The 19,696-nt window shown below is 40.2% G+C and overlaps 1 protein-coding gene and 1 long non-coding RNA gene across 4 annotated transcripts in view; one reads left to right on the top strand and one right to left on the bottom strand.

The window, feature by feature from the left end:
• The window catches only part of CCDC146 (coiled-coil domain containing 146), a 114,819-nt gene that overhangs the window by 33,307 nt on the left and 61,816 nt on the right, over positions 1–19,696 (bottom strand). For 2 of the 3 annotated variants that reach the window (XM_060632285.3, XM_060632286.3), the window contains exons 3-4: positions 6,949–7,031; positions 3,575–3,784 (exon numbers count right to left, since the gene is read on the bottom strand). In XM_060632285.3, coding sequence (XP_060488268.2) covers positions 3,575–3,784; positions 6,949–7,031 — 293 coding nt within the window. Of the gene's footprint in view, positions 1–3,574; positions 3,785–6,948; positions 7,032–16,739; positions 16,988–19,696 lie in introns of those variants that run through there. The other variant, XM_060632287.3, reaches the window with a different exon arrangement.
• The window catches only part of LOC144615640 (uncharacterized), a 52,340-nt gene that overhangs the window by 18,730 nt on the left and 13,914 nt on the right, over positions 1–19,696 (top strand). Inside the window, exon 2 of the long non-coding RNA XR_013554008.2 lies at positions 16,619–16,692. This is a non-coding gene — a long non-coding RNA (uncharacterized LOC144615640). The remainder of the gene's footprint in view (positions 1–16,618; positions 16,693–19,696) is intronic.

The following is a 19,696-nucleotide window of genomic DNA, read 5'->3' as shown; positions in this document are numbered from 1 at the left end:
TTGAACCAATACAAACCATAAACATCTAAAAATCAGGCTGTCCAAAGCTGGAACGGGCTGCTGTGGGAGGCTGTGTGCTCCCGTCAGAAGGTGTTTAAGCACAGACTGGTGATCACTGACAGAAGACTCGGGTGGATTCTAACCTTGTAGTCAGGGCTGAGAACTGCTTTCGGAGCCAACAGTTCTTAAAACTCTGACATTTCTCAGAAGTATGCTGGGATCTTGTAAAAACTGCAAATGCTGCCTTGGGTGAGAAGGCTTGGAACCATTAGTTTTAAGGTTGGATCTGCCTTTCAATCAAGTTTCTCAGGTCCTTCTCTTTTAGATATGAAGACCACACCCTGCAAAACCTGTTCTAAGCTCATTCTGCTCTTGGTTGCCACAAGGAGAGCAGGAAAGATTTAAAAAGTGTTTAGGAAGTGAAATCTATTCCAGCAGTGAATTTTTCCTTACTACTAATCCTAATGACCTGTGTGCCCCTGTGTCGTAGCTAACATTCCAGAATTCCAGATGCTTTGCTAAAATAATCCCTCTGTTCCTTTCTTGCTGCATCTGTTTGTTTCTTGGTTCCAACTTTGCTGTTACTACTGGACTAAGAATGGCAAATGGCTACCAAGCCCGGATTACACCACAGGGATGGCAGGGACCAGCTTGGAATAATGAGCAGTCACTAAGGCCAGGGTCACGTTGGGATAGCCCTGCATGTGAACAGCATGAGTGCTCCCACTCTCCATGTCCCTACCTGTGACAGATAGCAATAACTTGCCATGGCCTTGTTTCCCCACCTGGCCAAGACTTGTCAGAATGCATCAGATTTAGTATCAGAGACACAATTTACTTGCTGTCCAAATCTGAGGAGTTATTAGAAAGCAGGGAAGCCCCAAAAGGTAACAAAGTGAAGGCAAGGAAATGGTTGAAAAGGATATTGGAAAATCTTTTCAGAGGCTGTTTTTAGAAAGATAATGACTTCTACTTTGTTTCAACATAAGTTCTCAGGGTGCCTGGGTGGCTCAGTCAGTTAAGCATCAGTCTGACTTTCACGTTCATGATCTCACAGTTGGTGGGATTGAACCCTGAGCCTGGCTCAGCATTGCATTGCAGGCAGCCTGGAGCCTGTTTGGGATTCTCAATCCCAGTCTCTCTGCCCCTCCCCTACATGTGTACACTCTCTCTCTCTCTCAAAATAAATAAATATATATTTAAAAAAATTTTTGAGTTCTCAATAGTATTTAAAAACCTCATTATTTATAATATTAATTGAGCTTACTTAAGGTTACATATCCTTTTTTTAAAAAAATATTTATTTATTTTTGAGAGAACACAAGTGGGGGAGGGGCAGAGAGAGAGGGAGACACAGAATCAGAAGCAGGCTCCAGGCTCCATCCTGTCAGCACAGAGCCCGACATGGGGCTCAAACCCACGAATTGTGAGATCATGACCTGAACTGAAGTCGGATGCTCAACCGACCGAGCCACCCAGGTGCTCCAGGGGTTGCAAATTCTTTCCTAAACTGCATATTCAAGAGGTCAATGAGTATTAATCTCATAACTGAAACTATGGTAATAGATTTAATTGTAACTTACCATTAGCATTTATTAAATAGAGTTTATATTATGTGACAGCATAAGAAAAGTCAACCAAATTATAGAGTAAAATTTTATTCTCTAGAGCATTTGAACAATAAATTATTCTTCATAGCTGCCAGTGATTCAGAAGTTCCTAAAGATATTGGGGTGGAGGGGTGTTACTTACTAGAGCTTCTATTATTTAGACCCTGAATAAAATGAGTTTGTTGTACTGATCTGAAAAATATCATCTGTGTATTTGAATGAATGGTTTTCTCTCACTGGCTTAGTTTCTTTATTTTTAGGTGGGGATGAAAATATCTACTTTTTTCCTGGGGAGAGAGTGTTGAGTGAATTTGTTTCTATACAGTGTGATATGAAATATGTTAAAGCCAAGGAAATACGCAGCCTATATAATTCTTTCCTGGTATTCCTTTGGGAATCACCATTATTTTTATGAAAATAAGTTTGTTAATACTTGAGACGTGAGGAAGTCTGCTCGAGCTCAAAGTATTATGCGTTGCAAATCCGAAAACAATACACGCTAAACATTTCTGCAAATGTGAGTCCTGAATATTCTTGTTCACTGTAGGTCACTATGCACAGTTCCCTCCCTATCCCAGGCAACTCAGTGAACAATTTGCCTGTCTATACCTAAAAGGCAAGAGTTCTGGTTGTTGCTGGGTTTTTTCCTTGGCAGGAATACTTGGAAATTTTAAACAATTTAAATATCAACTGACTTATGTTCCCTTTACCCTTTCATGGAAATGTCAAGCATTCTTATCTTCAATACTAATGAACAACCACCAATTGTTTTAATTTCATTATTTTCTCAACTGAAAGAGTGCTTACAGAGCACAGAAATAGCTAGCCTTTCTTTTTATAGATCTCAGTGTGAGTCTGAAACAAGTTTAGATTGAAAGACAAAAGAGAACTCAGATTTTTTTTTTTGCCCTGAATGTAATTCTCCTGATGAAACTAGCCTTCTTCAGCCCCCCAGTTGAAAAGATAGGACCCAAAGAGAAGATTTCAAAACCCAGGGCTTACAGAGTCCTCAGAAAGTCACTTAAATAATTTGCTTAACTCTCGGTAGCAATGAATTATATTCGCTCTGTCGGAGATCTACTGAGATTCTTAAAATTAGCCAGAGGAAAGTTCTGCCACCTTAAAAGGTAACAAATCCTAGGAGCGATTATTTGGCTTTCTCTTCAGTGCCCAGGCACAGCATCCAGCATACCACAGCACAAAGCGTGGACTGTACTCATTTTGAAATTCAATCTAAATAGTGTGATTTGCTGAACAAACTCTTCCACTGACTTGCTACTCCCTCCACAGGAAGAACATTAGAGATTTTGGAAATACTATTTGCCTTTCTAGCAGTACCTTTCTACGTTAGTTCACTGAATGACATACTCTAGATCTGGATAGGTAAATGTGTCTTCCAAAAGGATATTACTGTCTTTCTTGATCCTGAGGGATAGTTCAGGAGAACAAGGTTGAACAAGTGGTCTGTGTTCGTGTATTAGTAAAATATAGTGAGCTAGATGTGACCCTCAGCTCACACAGGTTTGTCTGCAAAGTACATGTGGGGCGTCTGCTGTGCAGCTGTGTGGTCTGGTCCTGCCGAAATGATACTGGGCTACCATCAGGGCCAGAGAGGGCGAGAGTGTGTGCCAGGTCTTTGTTCCATGTAGTGTGCTCTTTGGCTGCAACTTCCAAAGCTTATGACTTTCCGGACACAAGAAAACACAGTAGAGATCTCCTCCATGAACACGTCTCCCTGTCACTTGAGCCTTTTTCTATAAGTTGTGTTACCTTCTTGTTCAGGGATGGCCCGTTCTAGGCAATCAAGGAAAGAGCTAGGCTTGTAGTCATCTTAACATTGCCATCTTACACTCAGTGTGCCTAAAGTTCCTTCCTAATTTAGTTTAATTTTTATCATTTTATTTATGTGGAAAGAGCTTTCCTCAAGCGTATCTTCAGTGTGCTTGAGAGAATTGTGCACTTACCTATTTAATCTGTACTGATTATGGAACTCTCTTTCCTTCACTGCATTATATTCATTTTGATACTTGAGAAGTTGTTCTCTCATTTTAGAGACCTCAGTGGTGAATGCCTCAGGAAAATTATCAGCTTGCTGCAGGTGAAATTGCTGCTGTTGTATTTGCTTGGTGAAACGTTTGGCATCCTGGAGCAGCTGGACCTCTGACTCCTGTGTGCTGGGAGCCATGAAACAGAGATTGAAATAATGAGAAAGGCGTACTTTTAACATCCATAGGAACTCCTGTAGAGATCTAGCAAGGAGAGGAGGGAGCGTGTCCACACAGCTCCTGGTTCCTTCCGTTCCTCAGTACAATTCAATTCAGTGATAAGTTTGTGCCAAGTATTACAGTAGGTACTAGAGGTGAATGGAACTTACAATCTAGGAAGGGGAACAGATGGAATAGGAAGCTGGAGTACCAGCTGACAAGTACTACCACTATCATGTAGATCAAAATGGTGGGAGAGACAGAGAAAGCACTGAGTTGGATGGGAATATGGTATTTTTATTGGGCTTTGAAGAACAATCATGACTTCCCGGACTGGCAGGGGGTGGGGGTGGGGTTGATAATAAGAGAGTGGGTCCTCCTTTTAACTGCCTCAGCAATGCTGGCTCTAATTCTTGAATTCTCCTGACCTGACTGTAGGGAAATTTTTTCCTCCTTAATGAACTAAGAAACAATAAAGTTTTCTAATGACACTTTACTAAGAAACTGGGAAGAAAAATTTTCCTATAAAATTATGGACATAAACTCCCTTACAGGTTTCTGATCCTATCTTCAATGTCTGGCTAGAGCCAGATTTAAATGTCACAGTTGAGGGGGATCCCCTATCTAGGTCTTGTTGCTATATAGGAAAAAAGGTTAAATATCTGGCAAGAAGCAGATTTGAATGGACACAGAAACTGGACTTGGTGAAAGCTTCTAAAACTCATTCATCTGTGCTGCAAGCTAGCCCCAGCTGTAGCCTTACCAGCAGACTTGATTCACGTTTCCCAAAAACCCAACTGCCTCACATTAGCTACCTCTCCTGTTTGGAAGCAAGACAGGGCTGGTGCCATTTCCGGTTTTAAAGTCAGCACGCCTCTTTGGTGCACACCCCAGCAAGGACCCTTGCCGGGAGAAATCTTCAGGTTTCTCCTCATTTGCAGAGATGCCCAATGACTTGACAAAGGCTGTCTCAACTGAAGTTGTCTGCTCCACCCATTTCCCCTAGTGTTAATACGTCATTTGCTCAATAACATCCAGTGAGACATTTACTGGGACATACTATGCCCTAGGCACTATGTTAGGTACCAAATACCAACACAGCTATGGTGATAACACATATGATTTCTGTTAACAGAAGTTGGAGTTTTTTCTTACAATTTGGTTTCCTTGCATGTTAATATACTTGGTAAATCCAAAGTGGCCTGATCTTCAACTGTGGAGTTGTGAATGGTTGTTGGCTTGTGCCACGGTGCCGGATTTCCCCCAGGAAGAAAGTGGACAAGGTGGTTAGGGTTCCAGCCAGAACACAAATGGTAATTCGCCTACATGGACTTAGACTATGCACCAGCATAAGAGAACTGAACAACTTTTATAACGTGGTTCCTATGCAAAATTCATTCAGCTTCAGTTCAGCATTTCCAGGCTCTATATGCCCTGTCACAGCCCCAGCAGCAAGAGTGGAGAGTTGGTGTCTTCGTGCTTTTCTCGCCCCCCAGGCGGGAGGAGTGGGAGAGGGTGGTGGGTGTTTGTAATCACAAGAGAGGGAACTAAAGGGTCAAGAGGAGGTAAAATGTGGGTAACAGAAGGGAAGTAATGGTTTTGCAACACAACCTGGAACTAGGAAGAAATAACCAAGGCCATAGTCTTGGTCCTACAAGGCCGTCTGTCACTGGGGCCCGGGCAAGGAGGAAGCTGAATCAGCACCCCACAAGGCTCTCTGGGCTGGGCTCTAGACTAGAGCTATCTGGAGGGTGAGAAGTGTTGCTGTAGGACTCGTATTGGCAAAGAGTCTTGAAGGGATGTTCTAAGAACTGCATGGATTTTTCCCCCCCACTTAAGCAGTGTGAAGTATGTTGAAAAAGATTACCCAGACTTTCCATCTAAATCCTCCAAAAGTTCGTGTATCTTGAGAATTATGTGTCTACACTGCCAGTTGGGGCCAATTGTGGGAAATGACAGGATAAGGGTGAAGAGTTAGCTTGAGGCTGGCACAGAGGAGGAGGAGGAGGAGGAGAAGCCAGAGCTGGGGGGTTGTTAGGAACCTGGATGGAGTGAAAGTGAAGGGTGCATAGAGATGGAGCTCTGCTCTTCTCCTGCTGCTTCACTTTTCCCTCATGCTCCCTTCCTGAAAGTAGTCAAATGACTTTGGGCAGGAAAAGAAGTAGAGCTAATGTTTGCAGATTGGGGGACAGGATGGATGGGGAATGACAAGAGGGAGTTCCTATCCATTGCTGCCTCTCCTTGGCTTTTGATGAAGACCCTATGCCAGGTTATGAGGCAGGAGGTTATGGAGAAAAGGAAGAACGAGGCTGGGGAGTAGTAAGGAGTAGCAGCAGAACAGGATTTCCCTTCTTTCTTCACTCTCCTTCCCTCTTGATTCCCACTGGCTGATAGCAGGTGCTTAGGAAACTTTGTGGAATTGTCCTGTGGAAGCATATTCTTACATGCTGTTGATTGTGACTAAGATTAGGAGAGTAGCCTAGGGTAGAAGGAAGAGGTGAGAAAACTGAAGCCTCAGCAAATGTAGCCTGGGGTTGTGCTAGTGCGTGAAGGGAGGTGGGGAGCACGGAACACTGTAGGAGTGTCCTGTAGTAGATAATGTCAGTGCCCCACCAAATCCCCTTGGCCCACTCTGGGGTCACCTGTAGCTTTGGTGGACAGTTACCGTACATCCCGACAGACCTGTGTGCCTCTGCCTGAGAGCTTTGTCTAGCCATAGCAACTTACTTGGCTTCTCAAAAGGCATGCTAGAAGTGCGGGGGGCTCCTCTCCCTAGGAGTAATCTTTGATCAACGATGGATGGAAATTAGTGGACAAATATCCCAGTTTCTTTACCCTTCAGTGGGAGAGTTCCGAGGTGTGTCCTACACACTCAGAGGGTCCTCAGTGAGACTGAGCACCAGTTGGCCACAGTGTTAACCTGCACATTAACACACCCTGGCCGGATTCCTCTCTTCCCCATCTCACTTCCCCATTCTCCCACGATAATTTCCGGTATCACTTCTCAAACTACTTGAACTCAAATCTTTGCCTCAAGGCCTGCTTTTGGGAGAATAAAAAACAAGATAGATCCCATCACAAAAAAAGAAATATAAATATGATAAAAGATGTCTCCACGTCCGCAAATAGCATACCTTATCACGGTATCATGTAGCAAGGTGTACTTCGCTTTTAACTCTGCCATTCTGGTTCCAGGAAGTTTTCCCATAGCATGTAACTAACAAAGAGAACACAAGACCACGATTAGCCATTAGCCATCACACTCCTTATGCTTAAAGCAGAGATAAAATGGATATATGGATATCTTATAAGATCTTTCCAGTCGACATTAGAGAGGAAACACACCAGACAGGATGGTATATTACAAAAATGCTGGGTGTTTGGAGAAAATAATTCTAGTTCTATTCTGCCTCCAGTAAGCTCTACATTCCTGAGCAAGGCTCTTACCTCTCTAGACTATGATTTCTCCATCTGTAAATTGACGGAAGGAATTGAGTTAAGTTCTTCCAATTCTAAGAAAACATATTTCTAGTTTTAGCAAACAGCCTGAATTAACTTATAGATGTTAAGTTAAAAACTTACAACAATTTGTAAGTTGAGAGAACTAATAAATTACTTATTTATTAGTAATAGCTGAGCGTCTATTACAAGCAAGTGTTATATTTCAGTTATTTCAAAGATATTTTGTGAAGTAGGGATGAATCGCCATTTTAAACTAAGGTTTGGAAAGTTAAGTGATTTGTGTCAAAGTTACAGAGCTAGTTAAAGGTGGTGTGTCAGGATGTAAACCCAAGTGGTCCAGCTCTAAAAATCCACGACCACTCCCCTATACCACAATCTCTCTGCCTCTACTGTCGAAGAAACATGAGAGTTTGTTTGGTATGTAAAGTGCTATTATTTGTTTCTTTTTCATTTTGGGTAAAAGAACTTTTACTCTCAGAACTAGATGATAAGTAGTAATAGACATCACAGTGCAACACAAAACACTGAAGTTTTACCATAATGCAGTGAGCATTTGTGTTAGGTTTGACTTTACCTGAGCTGCTACTGACACAGTATCAAAAAATGGAGCTAAAGGAAAGATTTGTGTTTATCAATGCCCTGTGGTTCTTACCTCCAAAATATCTCCTGAATCCATCTGTTTCCCTCTCCTTTCTCTGTGACATCCCTGGCTAGTCTAAATGACATCCCACAATAACGAAACCTCCACTGTCCCCCTAGCCTTCCCTGTGTCCACTCAAGGCCCTTGTCTGTCTACTTTCAGGGAGAGCTTTTAAAAAATTAAACGAGGTTTTGCTATGCTGGGTGTTCAGAACTCAAGTGGAATAGAATTCAAGACCCTGGGTGTGACCCCTGAGGTGCTGCGTGACCCTGCTGCTTTCCAGTCTTCTTTTCCAACCTGCTTCTCAAGCTCTTAGTGCTCCAGCCACACTGCCTGCCTTTTATTTCTGTAAATGCACGAGTCTCTTTCCTTCCCCAGAGTCTCTGTGCTGGTCATTCCTCACTTTTCCTTGACTTCACCCCTATTCTTTCTTCATACCTCAGCTTAAATATCAATCTGTAATCAGGCATTCTCTGACTTCTAAATTAAGATAGATACACACACCACTCACCCCAAAAGAATGCTGTACTTAATAACAGATGCCATATTACAATCTGCAGTAATAAAGAAATGTGACTAAAGAAATGTTACTCCCCAACTCATGTATAAGCACCATGAAGAAAGAGTCTGGGCTACTCTGTTCTTCACCGTATCCTCAAGCCAGCAGAACCCCAGACCTGGTGCAGGTACTTGGCAAACATGTGCTGCATGAGTGAATGAGTGTGGCTGATAAAATGTGATGGTCTGAGTCTCCACAGTAAGGTTTCATGGTCTCTCTACCCAAATCAGGGTAGAAAAAACAGTGTTAAATCCACTACGAAACCCTTTTGTGAAAGTGGGATCTTTTGAGAGTCACCTACAAGTTGGTACCAGACCTGGGTTCCAATCCTCACAACCCTCATTTTCTCTATATGGGTAGATATGTAAACAAGATTTTTTTAAGTTTTTATTTAAATTCTAGTTAGTTAACATACAGTGTAATATTAATTTCAGGTGTACAATTTAGTGATTCAACACTTCCATACAACACCCTGTGCTCAACACAAGTGCCCTTCTTAATCCCCATCACCTTTCAAACTTATCCCCCTCTGGTGACCATCAGTTTGTTCTCTGTAGTTGAGAGTCTGTTTCTTGGTTTTCCTATCTCTCTTTTCCCTTTGTTCATTTGCTTTGTTTCTTAAATTCCACATATGAATGAAATCATATGGTATTTGTCTTTCTCTGACTGACTTATTTTGCTTAGCATAATACTTTCTAGCTCCTTCCACATTGGTGCAAATGGTAAGATTTCATTTTTTATGGCTGAGTAACATTCCACGGTATGTACGTGTGTGTATATATACATCATGTCTCCTTTATCCATTCACCAGTTGATGGACATTTAGGCTCTTTGCATAATTTGGCTATTGTCAATAGGGCTGCTGTAAACATCGGGGTGCATGTGTCTCTTTGAATTTGTAATTTTGTATCCTTTAGGTAAATACCTAATAGTGCAATTGCTGGATCCAGGGTGGTTCCATTTTTAACTTTCTGAGGAAGCTCCATCCTGGGTAAACAAGATTTTTAAGCCCTGTGAGAAGGTTCTACTTCTCGCTGTATCAAATATCTTAAAATGTATTCATATGCCGCCTTAAATATAATTTACATGTAACTTTTTAAGTGTTGAGTTGCTGTTGGTAGGTTGACCTAATGTTACATTTTATAGATATTTAATTAAACATATTCTGGTTTTTCAGTTTTCTTTCTGTACTTTTGAGCTAATATGTAATTTACTTCAGATCGCAAGCATTTTCATTGGTTCCTAAAAACAGTATAGGACATAGGTACTGTGCCTTCAAGGTCTAATATGTTAAAAAAAAAAAAAAAACAACTTCGCATCAGGACACTCTTAAAAGAGAAAAATTACTGGGAAAAAAGTTATGAAAAGGTTAAGTGTGTGAATGTGTGTTTGCATGTGTATGTGTGTGATATGAAGACCATGTGGGGACCAGTCTTGTAATTAGTCAACTAGGTAAGCCATTGGTAATTATGGACTCCTTTGTTTAGAAACAAATAGAGTATTTATAGTTTTGTTTTCAAGCTGAAAAGATTTTTTGTCTCACCCATGGTCCTGCATGATGGAAGCAGAAGTAAATATGACATGGGTCCTGTCCTAAAGTAGCTCACAGTTTGAGAAGATAGACACAAAAGAAACCATATAACACTTACACTATGCTCAGTAGTTTTATTGTTAGTAAATAACTGCATTTGGTATTTTGCGATCATTTCCTTGACATTGTAAGTTAAAGCAAATAAGTAAAATTACAAATTACAGACCACTTCCAGGGGATGGAACTTCCAGAATGGTCACTTGAAGAGCTTGATGAATCTTCTACCTCAAAGAAACATTAATTAAACTCACCAGAATTATCTAACACAGCCATTTAAAGTCCCTGGAAACTGACCTAAGGGCATGCAAAAACTTTAGATGTATGTATTTAATAAAATCTGAAACTCAGTAAGAACGGTGGGAGACTGTGGCACGTGAACCATGAACTGCCTCCATTGCCCTGAGGTCCATGTTGTGGAAGAACTATTCCAGGCAGGCTTGGCAGCCAGTAAAGAGCCCATCTCCCCCACCTTCCTATTGTTAAAGACCTATTCAGGTGGGTGGGGCAAGGTTAAAAATAGAAAGGCAAGAATATCTACATCAGAGACATCAGAGACTGCACACTTCGGGGGAGATACACTTCACAGAATTAGTCCAGCCAAGTCACTAAACAAATAAACAAATGAACAATGCTAACAAAAACGTAACAGCAACAACAAGAAGCCTGGGAAGATTCAGAAACCAGAGTTGTTACAATATATTATCTAAAATGTCCAATTATCAACAAAAAATTATGAGCCCTTCAAAGAAATAGGGGGAAAAACGGCAAAAACTCTTTTGGTGGGTAGCAGGTGTTGGACTTAACCAAGACTTCAAAGCAGCTATTATAAATATGTCCCAACAATGAAAGGAAACCACATTTAAAGAATGAAAGGAGACTGTAATGATAGTTCATCAAATAGCGAATATCAATAAGGTAGAAGAATAAGAACTAATATGTTAAATGATGTTCTTTGGTCAGTAAGAATGTATGGTTTTTGTCTTTTTATGTTTGCTTATCTGTATCTTCTAATTTTCTCCAACACATATGTATTGCTTTTAATAATAGGTTATTAAAACATGCTTGAAAACTATTGCTGTAAACAATAGAGATTCAGAGCAAAATTTCAAACTAAAGTGTGCCGTGATCAGATCCAACTGGCATATACAGACAGATTCTAGGTCAAAGGTAGTGAAAACTCAGCTGTTTTCCCTAAGTTAAGTCTCTTCTAAAATACCAGTTAATGGAAGCCTGGTGGTAGGTGGCCAGGGGTGCGTGTTGGTGGGTTTTATGGCCACAGAAAAAGCAGGACGGCTAGAGAGGTTTCCTTTCCTACTTGTTTCCAACACTCCAGAAGCCATACTGCCTTTGATGCCTACAAATCTGTCAAGAAAGCTGGCAGGGCAAAACATATGATATGTTTTTATAGTTTCTATATAAATTGGAAAAAGTTAAGTCATAGACATTTAGAAAGAGGATTGATAAGCTATCTTTTATTTGGTCTACTCTCCTAAAAACAAATCTGTCTTAAAAAGAAAAAGACCAAACTGTAAAGAATGGATTTTAGCCTCCTTAAAAATAAAATTCATAATCTAGATGTAATACTCATCAAACAGTGACTTTCTGTGAAATTGTAAGCTGTCTCCTTAAGCAGGTCTATCTCTGGTTGGAAACTTGAGACTTAATTCTAATAGATGAAATGTTTCACTTATAAACATGGAAAAAATAGTTGCATTTTCACACTGCATGATACAAATGGGCACAGAAAACAAGTTTGTCATATTTTAAAAATGCAGGATCTAAGAAATAGTGCATAAGACCCAATTCAAATTGTCAAAGAGTATACATAAGGAAAGGTTAGATAGTATGTCATTAAGTTCATAAATATGATTGCACAATAGGTACTTGTGTTACTGAATTGCCTTGTTGGTAATTGAGACTGGAAGGAAACATTTACTCTAGAGCTGAAAGTTTAACAAGAGTTCATGATTCATGGATAGCATGTAATGATATGGAAAAAATTTCAAAAATGGAAATTCTAAGACATTCCAAGGAAAGTAAGAACTTTCACCAAGTGAACTGATCTGGAAGGGGGTCAGCATGAGGAAACAATTAGGTGTTTGTGTGGGCGTCTACAGGGCAACCACAGTGACCATGGTTTTTAACCTACTATATTCTTGTTGCCTCTTTGACATTACCTATTTATTGGTTTGATCTTATCCTCTTGAATAGTTGGCTTTGTCAGGGTAGCATAAACTTGAAAGCATAAATATCCTTAGGATCCTTATCTGCCACTCACCTGCTCCCTTTCTCTACTAGAAATAAACAATCTAGCCATTTGAAGCAGTTTCCAAATGCAGTTGAGCTCTCAACAATGCTTCCTTACTCCTTTTGTTTGACTTTCCGCCTTGGTTGTTATATCAAGCGTCAGCTTTCCCTTATAGGTAACTCATTCACCAAACAAAATTAGGCCACCTGAACTCATCTACATCAAAAGATCTATTTATTTATAGCCGCAGCCACCCTTAACTTCTTCCCCCAAATTTCAAAAATGAAGTCTTCTTTTCCTCTTGGTTAAGGCAAGCCTATCCATCTGTGTTTTCAAATATATACTCTCCTATTTCTTCCTAGGCATTAAAGCAACAGTTATACCTCCCTCTCCTTTATAATCTCTATTTCTCCCACTTAACTGGCTCAGCGTAGTATTCTAGTCAAGTACATCACAAGTGGACTTTGATTTGAATTCCAGCTCTACCACTTTTTTTAAATTCCAGTATAATTAAATTCCAGTATAAGTTCTATTATATTCAGGTGTACAATATGGCGACTCAGCAATCCTAAATATTACTCAGTGCTCATCATTAGTGTTCTTATTCTGTCATTTATTTCCCCCATTCCCCTGGTTCCCTCTGGTAACTATCAGTTCTCTTATTTGAGTCTGTGTTTTTGTTTGTCTCTTTTTTTCTGTCTTTGTTTTGTTCAGCTCTATTACTTTTTGACCTTGTAACTTGGAGTAATATTTAATCAAGCTGTGCTTCAGTTTTTATAGTTTGTAAAAGACAAGAAGACAGAAGTAGTCCCCATTTCATAAGTCCATAGTGACAACTACATTAATAATTACATATGAGGTATTTGGTGTAGTATCTAGGACCAAGGGCTTAATCAATGGCAGTAATTTTATTATTATCATTATTGACATTATCCTCAACCTATGAATGTCTTTCTCATTTAAAAAACAAACAACACAGGGGTGCCAGGGTAGTTCAGTCAGTTGAGCCTCAAACTCTTGATTTCGGCTCAGATCATGAATCCCAGGGTTCTGGGATCGAGCTTCACATAGGGCTCTGGACCGAGCATGGAACCTGCTTAAGATTCTCTCTTTGTCTCTCTCTCTCCCCTTCCCTCTCCCCATCTGCCTCTCTCCCCGCTCTCTCTGTCTCTAAAAAAAACCCAAAAAACCACAAAACACACACACACACGCACACACAAAACCCCTAACAACACAAAATCTACGCTGGATGCTGTGCTCCTTTCTCTCTCTCTCTCTTTCACTCTCACTTCAGCTTTCTTCAGGAGAGGAGTCTCTGTTCTGTGTCTCTACCCCCTTACCTTCCGGGCACTCAGGGAGTTGTAGTCACCGGCTTGCCAGCACTTAACCAAACTAATAAATGGATGGATGACTAATTTCTCTGGCAGATTTTGATATTTTTCTCTTAACCACTGTTTTCCAGTAATTTGTTTATGATATATCTTGATGTGGTTTTGTTTGGCCTGAGATTTGTTCACAATTTTGGATCTGTGAGCTTATAGTTTTCATGAAATTTAGAAAAATTTTAGATGTTGGTTTTTCAAATATTTTTTCTGTCCCCCTCTCCTTCCTTCTGTGATTAAATATTCATATATTTGGCCACTTGATGTCCACAGATCACTGATGTTCTCTTTTTTATCTTATACTACTTTTTCTTTGTTTCATTTTGAATAGTGTCGATTGTTACCGAAACCTACCAATCTTTTTTTCTTTAGTGTCCAATCTGCTATTAATCCCATCCAGTGAATTTTTCATCTCAGATACTATGTGTTTCATCTTTAGAAGTTTAATTCAAGTCTTTTTATAACTTTCTCTTCTCGCATTATGTTTATGCTTCCTTCCACCTTTTCCCCAGTATTAAAATATGTATAATATCTGTTCTGATGGCCTTGTCAATTAATTCTATTTCCGTGTCTACTCCATTGTTTGATTTTTCCTGTCATTATAGGTCATATTTTCCTGCTTCTTTGCGTGCTGGACATTGTGAATTTTACGCTTTTGGGAAATGGATTTTTTTTATATTCCTTTAAATATTTTTGGGCATTGTGAGTCACAGTTGAGTTACTTGGAAACAGTTTGATCCTTTCAAGGCTTACTTGTAATCTTTGTTAAGGAAGTTCAGAATGATCTTTTGTTTAAGGCTAATTTGGCCCCACTACCGAATCAGTGCCCATATGTCAGGAGGTCTTTCTGTCCTGATTTGGCTCTATGTGAGTTCCAGGTATGGTTCAACACCTCTTCTCTGGGAGTTCTTTCTCCAGCCTCAGCAGTATCCTTACAAGCACGCACTGACCAATATTCCTCTGCAGTTCTCTGGAGCTTCCTCTCTGTGAAACTCTGCCCTCTCCTCACCTATGTATTTTAGCCAACTTGGCCTCCATGAATCCCAAACTCTGTCTCCACAAATCAGCAAGATCACTTAGTTCTGCTTGGGGTCCCCCTCCCTAAGCTATCATTACTTGGAAACACTGAGTAGTGAGATGGGGCGATGATAGTTCTTAATTTATTTACCTACCCCCTCCCCTCAGAGATTACTGTCCTGTGCTATTTGTTGTCCAAAGTCTGAAAACCATCATTTCATCTAATTTGATTTGATCTTAGTTGTTTAAGGTAGGAGGGTATATCTGGTTCCTGTTACTCCATCTTAGTTGGAAATGGAGCCCCAATGACCTCTTAATTATTATATTCAAATGATATTCCTCTGTCCTTAGATTACTTGATGATTTTATGCCATTTATTACTATTGACTTATCATTCCTGGAACTCTCTCCTCTTCCAGTTACTGTACTATATCATCTCATGGTTCTCTCTCTTACTCTTCTGTTTTCTTCTCCAGTCCTCCCTTTCAAAGTTGGTGTCCTCCGGGATTTGGTCCTTATCCTTTTCCTCTTTTTAAATTACTTACTTTCCCCAGGGCCTCTTATTTATTCCCATAGTGTGAACTACCGCCTACATGCTGATGGTCCCCAAACAGGGGAGTCTACAGGCTGTTACTGGTCTAGTTAGAACTTGATTTGTTCAAGGGCCTTGTTAAGACTATGGGAGTTATGGTGAAAGAATAATAAATGTCTTCTTTGTCTAACACCTGGAATACATGAAATTGTTTCCTTAACACAATATCGACATTCAGGTATTGTGACCATTTTTTTTTTAGAGAGAAATGTATTATCATGTGGCATTTTATCTATAGATTTTGTTGAACCAGATATTGTCAGTTTTATAGAATAAACAGAATCTGTAACTCTTTGCTGAGCATGTGGCAATAGATAACCACTTCCTCTGACTTCAAGTCTTTTCTCCCTTGAATATGTCCTCCATGCTGCCAGCAAAACACAATTTAAAAACACAGTTTTCACCTTGCTTTAAACCCTTCAAAGGATCCCATCACCTTCAGGATTAACTCTAGGTCCATTAACATGCTGTTCAAGGGCTTTCATTATCTGGCAGTTGCCACCCTCTCCAAACCTATCTCCTCCCTTTCTAAATCTCCTGTGACCATTTCAGTTCTGGGTTATCTCCTGTGAATGGCAGAATGATGTCTTTCCCCTTCGCCCCCAAAGATGTGCACATCCTGATCACTGGGACATCTCTAGAGATATTTTACCTTACAGGGCAAAAGGGATCTTGCAGATGTGATTAAGAGTGTGGACCCTGAGATACGGAGGTTATTATGGATTATCTGGCCAGGCCGCAGCTACTCACAGGAGTCCTTAAAAGTCCTTAAAACCAGAGGAACTTTCCTGGCTGGTTTAGGGAGATGAAATGGAATGAGGAGGAAAGTTTGGAAGTGTGAGAAGGACTTGACCTGCCAGAGGAAGGGGGTCATAGGACAAGGACTCTGTGTAGCCTCAAGAAACTAGAAAAGGAAAAGAACCAGAAATTCTAGGAGAGACTCCCAAAAAGAATGTGGTCCCACCTAAACTTTGATTTTAGTCCACTGAGGTCTGTGTTGGACTTCGACCTACAGAATTAGAAGATAATAAATGTGTGTTGTTTAGGCCACTGCGTTTGTGGTTAAGAGAGCAGTAGAAAAAGAATACAGTTCCCAACCATACCACGCCTTGCATGTTATATTCCCTTATCTTCAGTTTCTTCTCTCTCTTGTCCACTTGGAGAGCTCTTACTCTACCTTTGAAACATCTCAGTGGTCACCACCAGAGACACTGCCAGGCAGAATTCTTTTTCTGTCTTTTTAGATGCATTTGCTATTGTACTCATTATACACTATTAACGAAATAATGATTAAACATGTTTCTTCCCACCAGGCTGTGTACTCTTTGATGATGGAATCCCTACCCCTTTATTCATCTTCGAGCCCTAGCACATGGCTTGGTATCTTGTAAGTGCTCGATAGTGTTCACTAAACTGTTGTTGATTTCACCTTACCTTAAAACAAATGATGCAGTTGGAAGAACTCTTGTTCATTCGCTTCCTTCCATTCCAACCTCCCCATTAGAGAAGGTGGGCATAAAAGAGGAACAGAGCAAGGTAACTTGGCCTGAACATAGACTCGAAAGAGCAGAGAATGTGCTGTACAAAACCAGCTGCCTCACCCACAGCTTCTCTCCTCCCTTCTGCGTGGCTGGCAGGGCGCACAGGATGAGCAAAGAGGCCAGGGACTGTTCTCCCACAGCTGTCTTGTTCCTCCTCTGGTGGCCCATCATAGGAATGCGAGGGGGAGGCTACAAGTGGCAAACAGGGCCTCCCAAGAGTTAAGGCATTAAGTGCAGTGGACACTGTGGATGAGTACTGCAACTGCTTAGCTATATGTAAGACTTCAAAGTTAAGTTATAATAGTTTTAAGATAACATGTGCAGCCAAATAAATAAAAAGCAGGCCTAAACACATACATGCTAAAGGGTGGCATTCCTTTAAAACACTCACATTTGTCCCCCTGAAACTACGATTACAGTTTTCCCTTGTTTAAAAATTTTCCCCTTCTCTTCCAAAGATCATGAGGAGAAATGATAGCAGGTTGGAGTGGCTGTGAGCCTGGGAGGCAGGAAATGAGCCAGATTAAAACCCAGATGCCTCTTCAAGAGCTTCAAAGGGTGAACTAATGATTGAGAGCAAAGAACCTAACTGGGCCAGAGACATGAGAGGCAGAACATAACTGGAGTCAAGAAAAAGAGCCAGGTTAAAACCAGTGAATGATGAACATCACAAAATAGGAACCAGAGGAGTAGGCATTGGGGGCAGGGGTGGCATGAACCCCAGAAAGGATTGTGTTGCTGGCCGATTCTGACCAATCAGCTTTCAGTCTTTCACATCCAGAGGTCCCACCTCTAGTGCACCTTTATAGATCTTGAGTTGGTTTAGGCAGTGAGAATCCCGAAACAAAGCTGGGGCCCTCAAAGGCCAGGGTATTTCTCACACAAAATTTGTGAATGTATGAAGGTCATGTCCACAGCTGGTCAATTGTTCATCTCACTGTGTAGTTCACAGACCAGAGCCGCTGCTCAGACCCTGCTGTAAGGGTCTGTCATTGCGAATGTGGGTTGGATCCCAGGCCTGGCTGCTCTCTCTGCTGCTGGGTAGGTGTGGTCACCCACCTTTCAGACCTTCTCTGGTCTGCTGACAGCACCACCCCGTCAGCTGGCTGCAGGCCAGGGATCCCCAGCTCTGGACCATAAGGTTACAGGTAAGGGACATAACCTCTCCCCACAACAAAGAAACTTGGGACTTCTGGTGCCCGCCTTCCTGTTTTGAAGATACTTCTGCCCCACAGTGCTCTTGCCAGTATTCATAAGTAACAATTTATTTAGTGTAGACGCATCCAGGAAGCCACCGGCACCAGCAGCACCCTCCACTTCCCCTTCTAGCGGGCAGATTGTGATGGACAATAAAGCCTTTCACTGTTGATTGCAGAAGTGTTCTTTAAAAAAGAACAAAAACCCAAAGTTGCAGCTTGAATTTCCCCATTGATACCATAAGATGGAAACTTGGGAGCAGAATATGGGGTTGTTTGAGTTCCACTCTTGTTTTTTTCCTTTTTTTTTTTTTTTTTCCCAACAAGAACATTTTTTACTTGAAGCATACTTCAGAACACATGGTGCTAAAAGATACATATAAAACATTTCATCCAAGAAAAACAGAATACACATTCTCCTCAAGTATGCACAGAAGAATCCCCTGGTTAAATCACATAAAAAGAAATATAACAAGTATTACAAATTTGAGAAAACTGAAATCATACCAGGTATATTTTCCAACCACAATGGTACAAAACTAAAGATTAGCAATAAAACAAAGCTGGAAAATCTACAATGTAAATATTAAACAACACACTACTACACCAGCAATGGGCCAAATAAGAAATCAAAGAGCAAATCAAAATATGTCTCAAAACAAAAGAAAAACACAATATTCCAAAATCTATGGGATGCAGCAAAAGCATAGTGTTAGAGTGAAATTTATGCTATAAATGCTTGTATTAAGAAAAAAAGTTCAAATAAACAACTTAATATTATACCACCAGGAACTAAAAAAAGAAAAAACTTCGCTAAAATTTAGTAGAGGAAGGAAATAACAAAGACCTATCAGAAATAATGAAATAGAGACCAGAATAAATAATAACATAACATTGAAAGCAATGACCAGTTTTTCCAAAAAAATAAACAAAATTGCCAATGCTTTAACTACATAAACCAGGAAAGAAAGAAGACTCAAAAGCCAAAGTGAGAAATGGAAGAAAAAACAGATACCACAGAAATACATAGTGTGATAATAGATCACTGTAAACAATTATATACTAAGAAATCAAATAACTTAGAAAAAAAAAACCCAGATAATTCCAAAAACACACAGGTTACCAAGATTGAATCATAAGTCTTGAATCCAACAAGTAGGAAAGCTTCTTAGACCAGTAACAAGAGTGAAAGTTCAATTAGGAATCAAAAATCTTCCAGCACATAAAAGCCCAAGACCACATGGTTTTATTGGTGACTTCTATCAAACATTAAAAAAAATAATGATAATCAAATTCTTACAAATAATGGAAAAGAGGGAACACATTAAAAAATCATTCAATGAGGCCAGTATTACCCTGATACCAAAACAGGATAAAAACAATACAAGAACAAAAAAGTCTAGTTCATCTGATATAAGTGTTGCTGGTCCTGCTTTCTTTGGACATCCATTTGCATTATAAATATTTCTCCATCCCCTTGCTTTCAGTCTGCAGGTGTCTTTAGGTCTCAAATGAGTCTCTCGTAGGTGAGTTCTGCTCTTGTTGATTCACTGGTAGGGGGCTTTAAATCATAGCAGGATATTTAGACAAACCATTTAATGTTTATTAAATTTACCCCAAGTATTTTATTCTTTTTGGTTCTGTTGTAAATGGA

This window comes from Panthera onca, chromosome A2, assembly GCF_046562875.1.
Source record: "Panthera onca isolate mPanOnc1 chromosome A2, mPanOnc1 haplotype 2, whole genome shotgun sequence".
In the NCBI taxonomy this organism is placed as follows: domain Eukaryota; kingdom Metazoa; phylum Chordata; class Mammalia; order Carnivora; family Felidae; genus Panthera; species Panthera onca.
The sequence above is the reverse complement of the archived record's forward strand: the minus strand, read 5'-3'. Positions and strand labels throughout refer to the sequence as shown.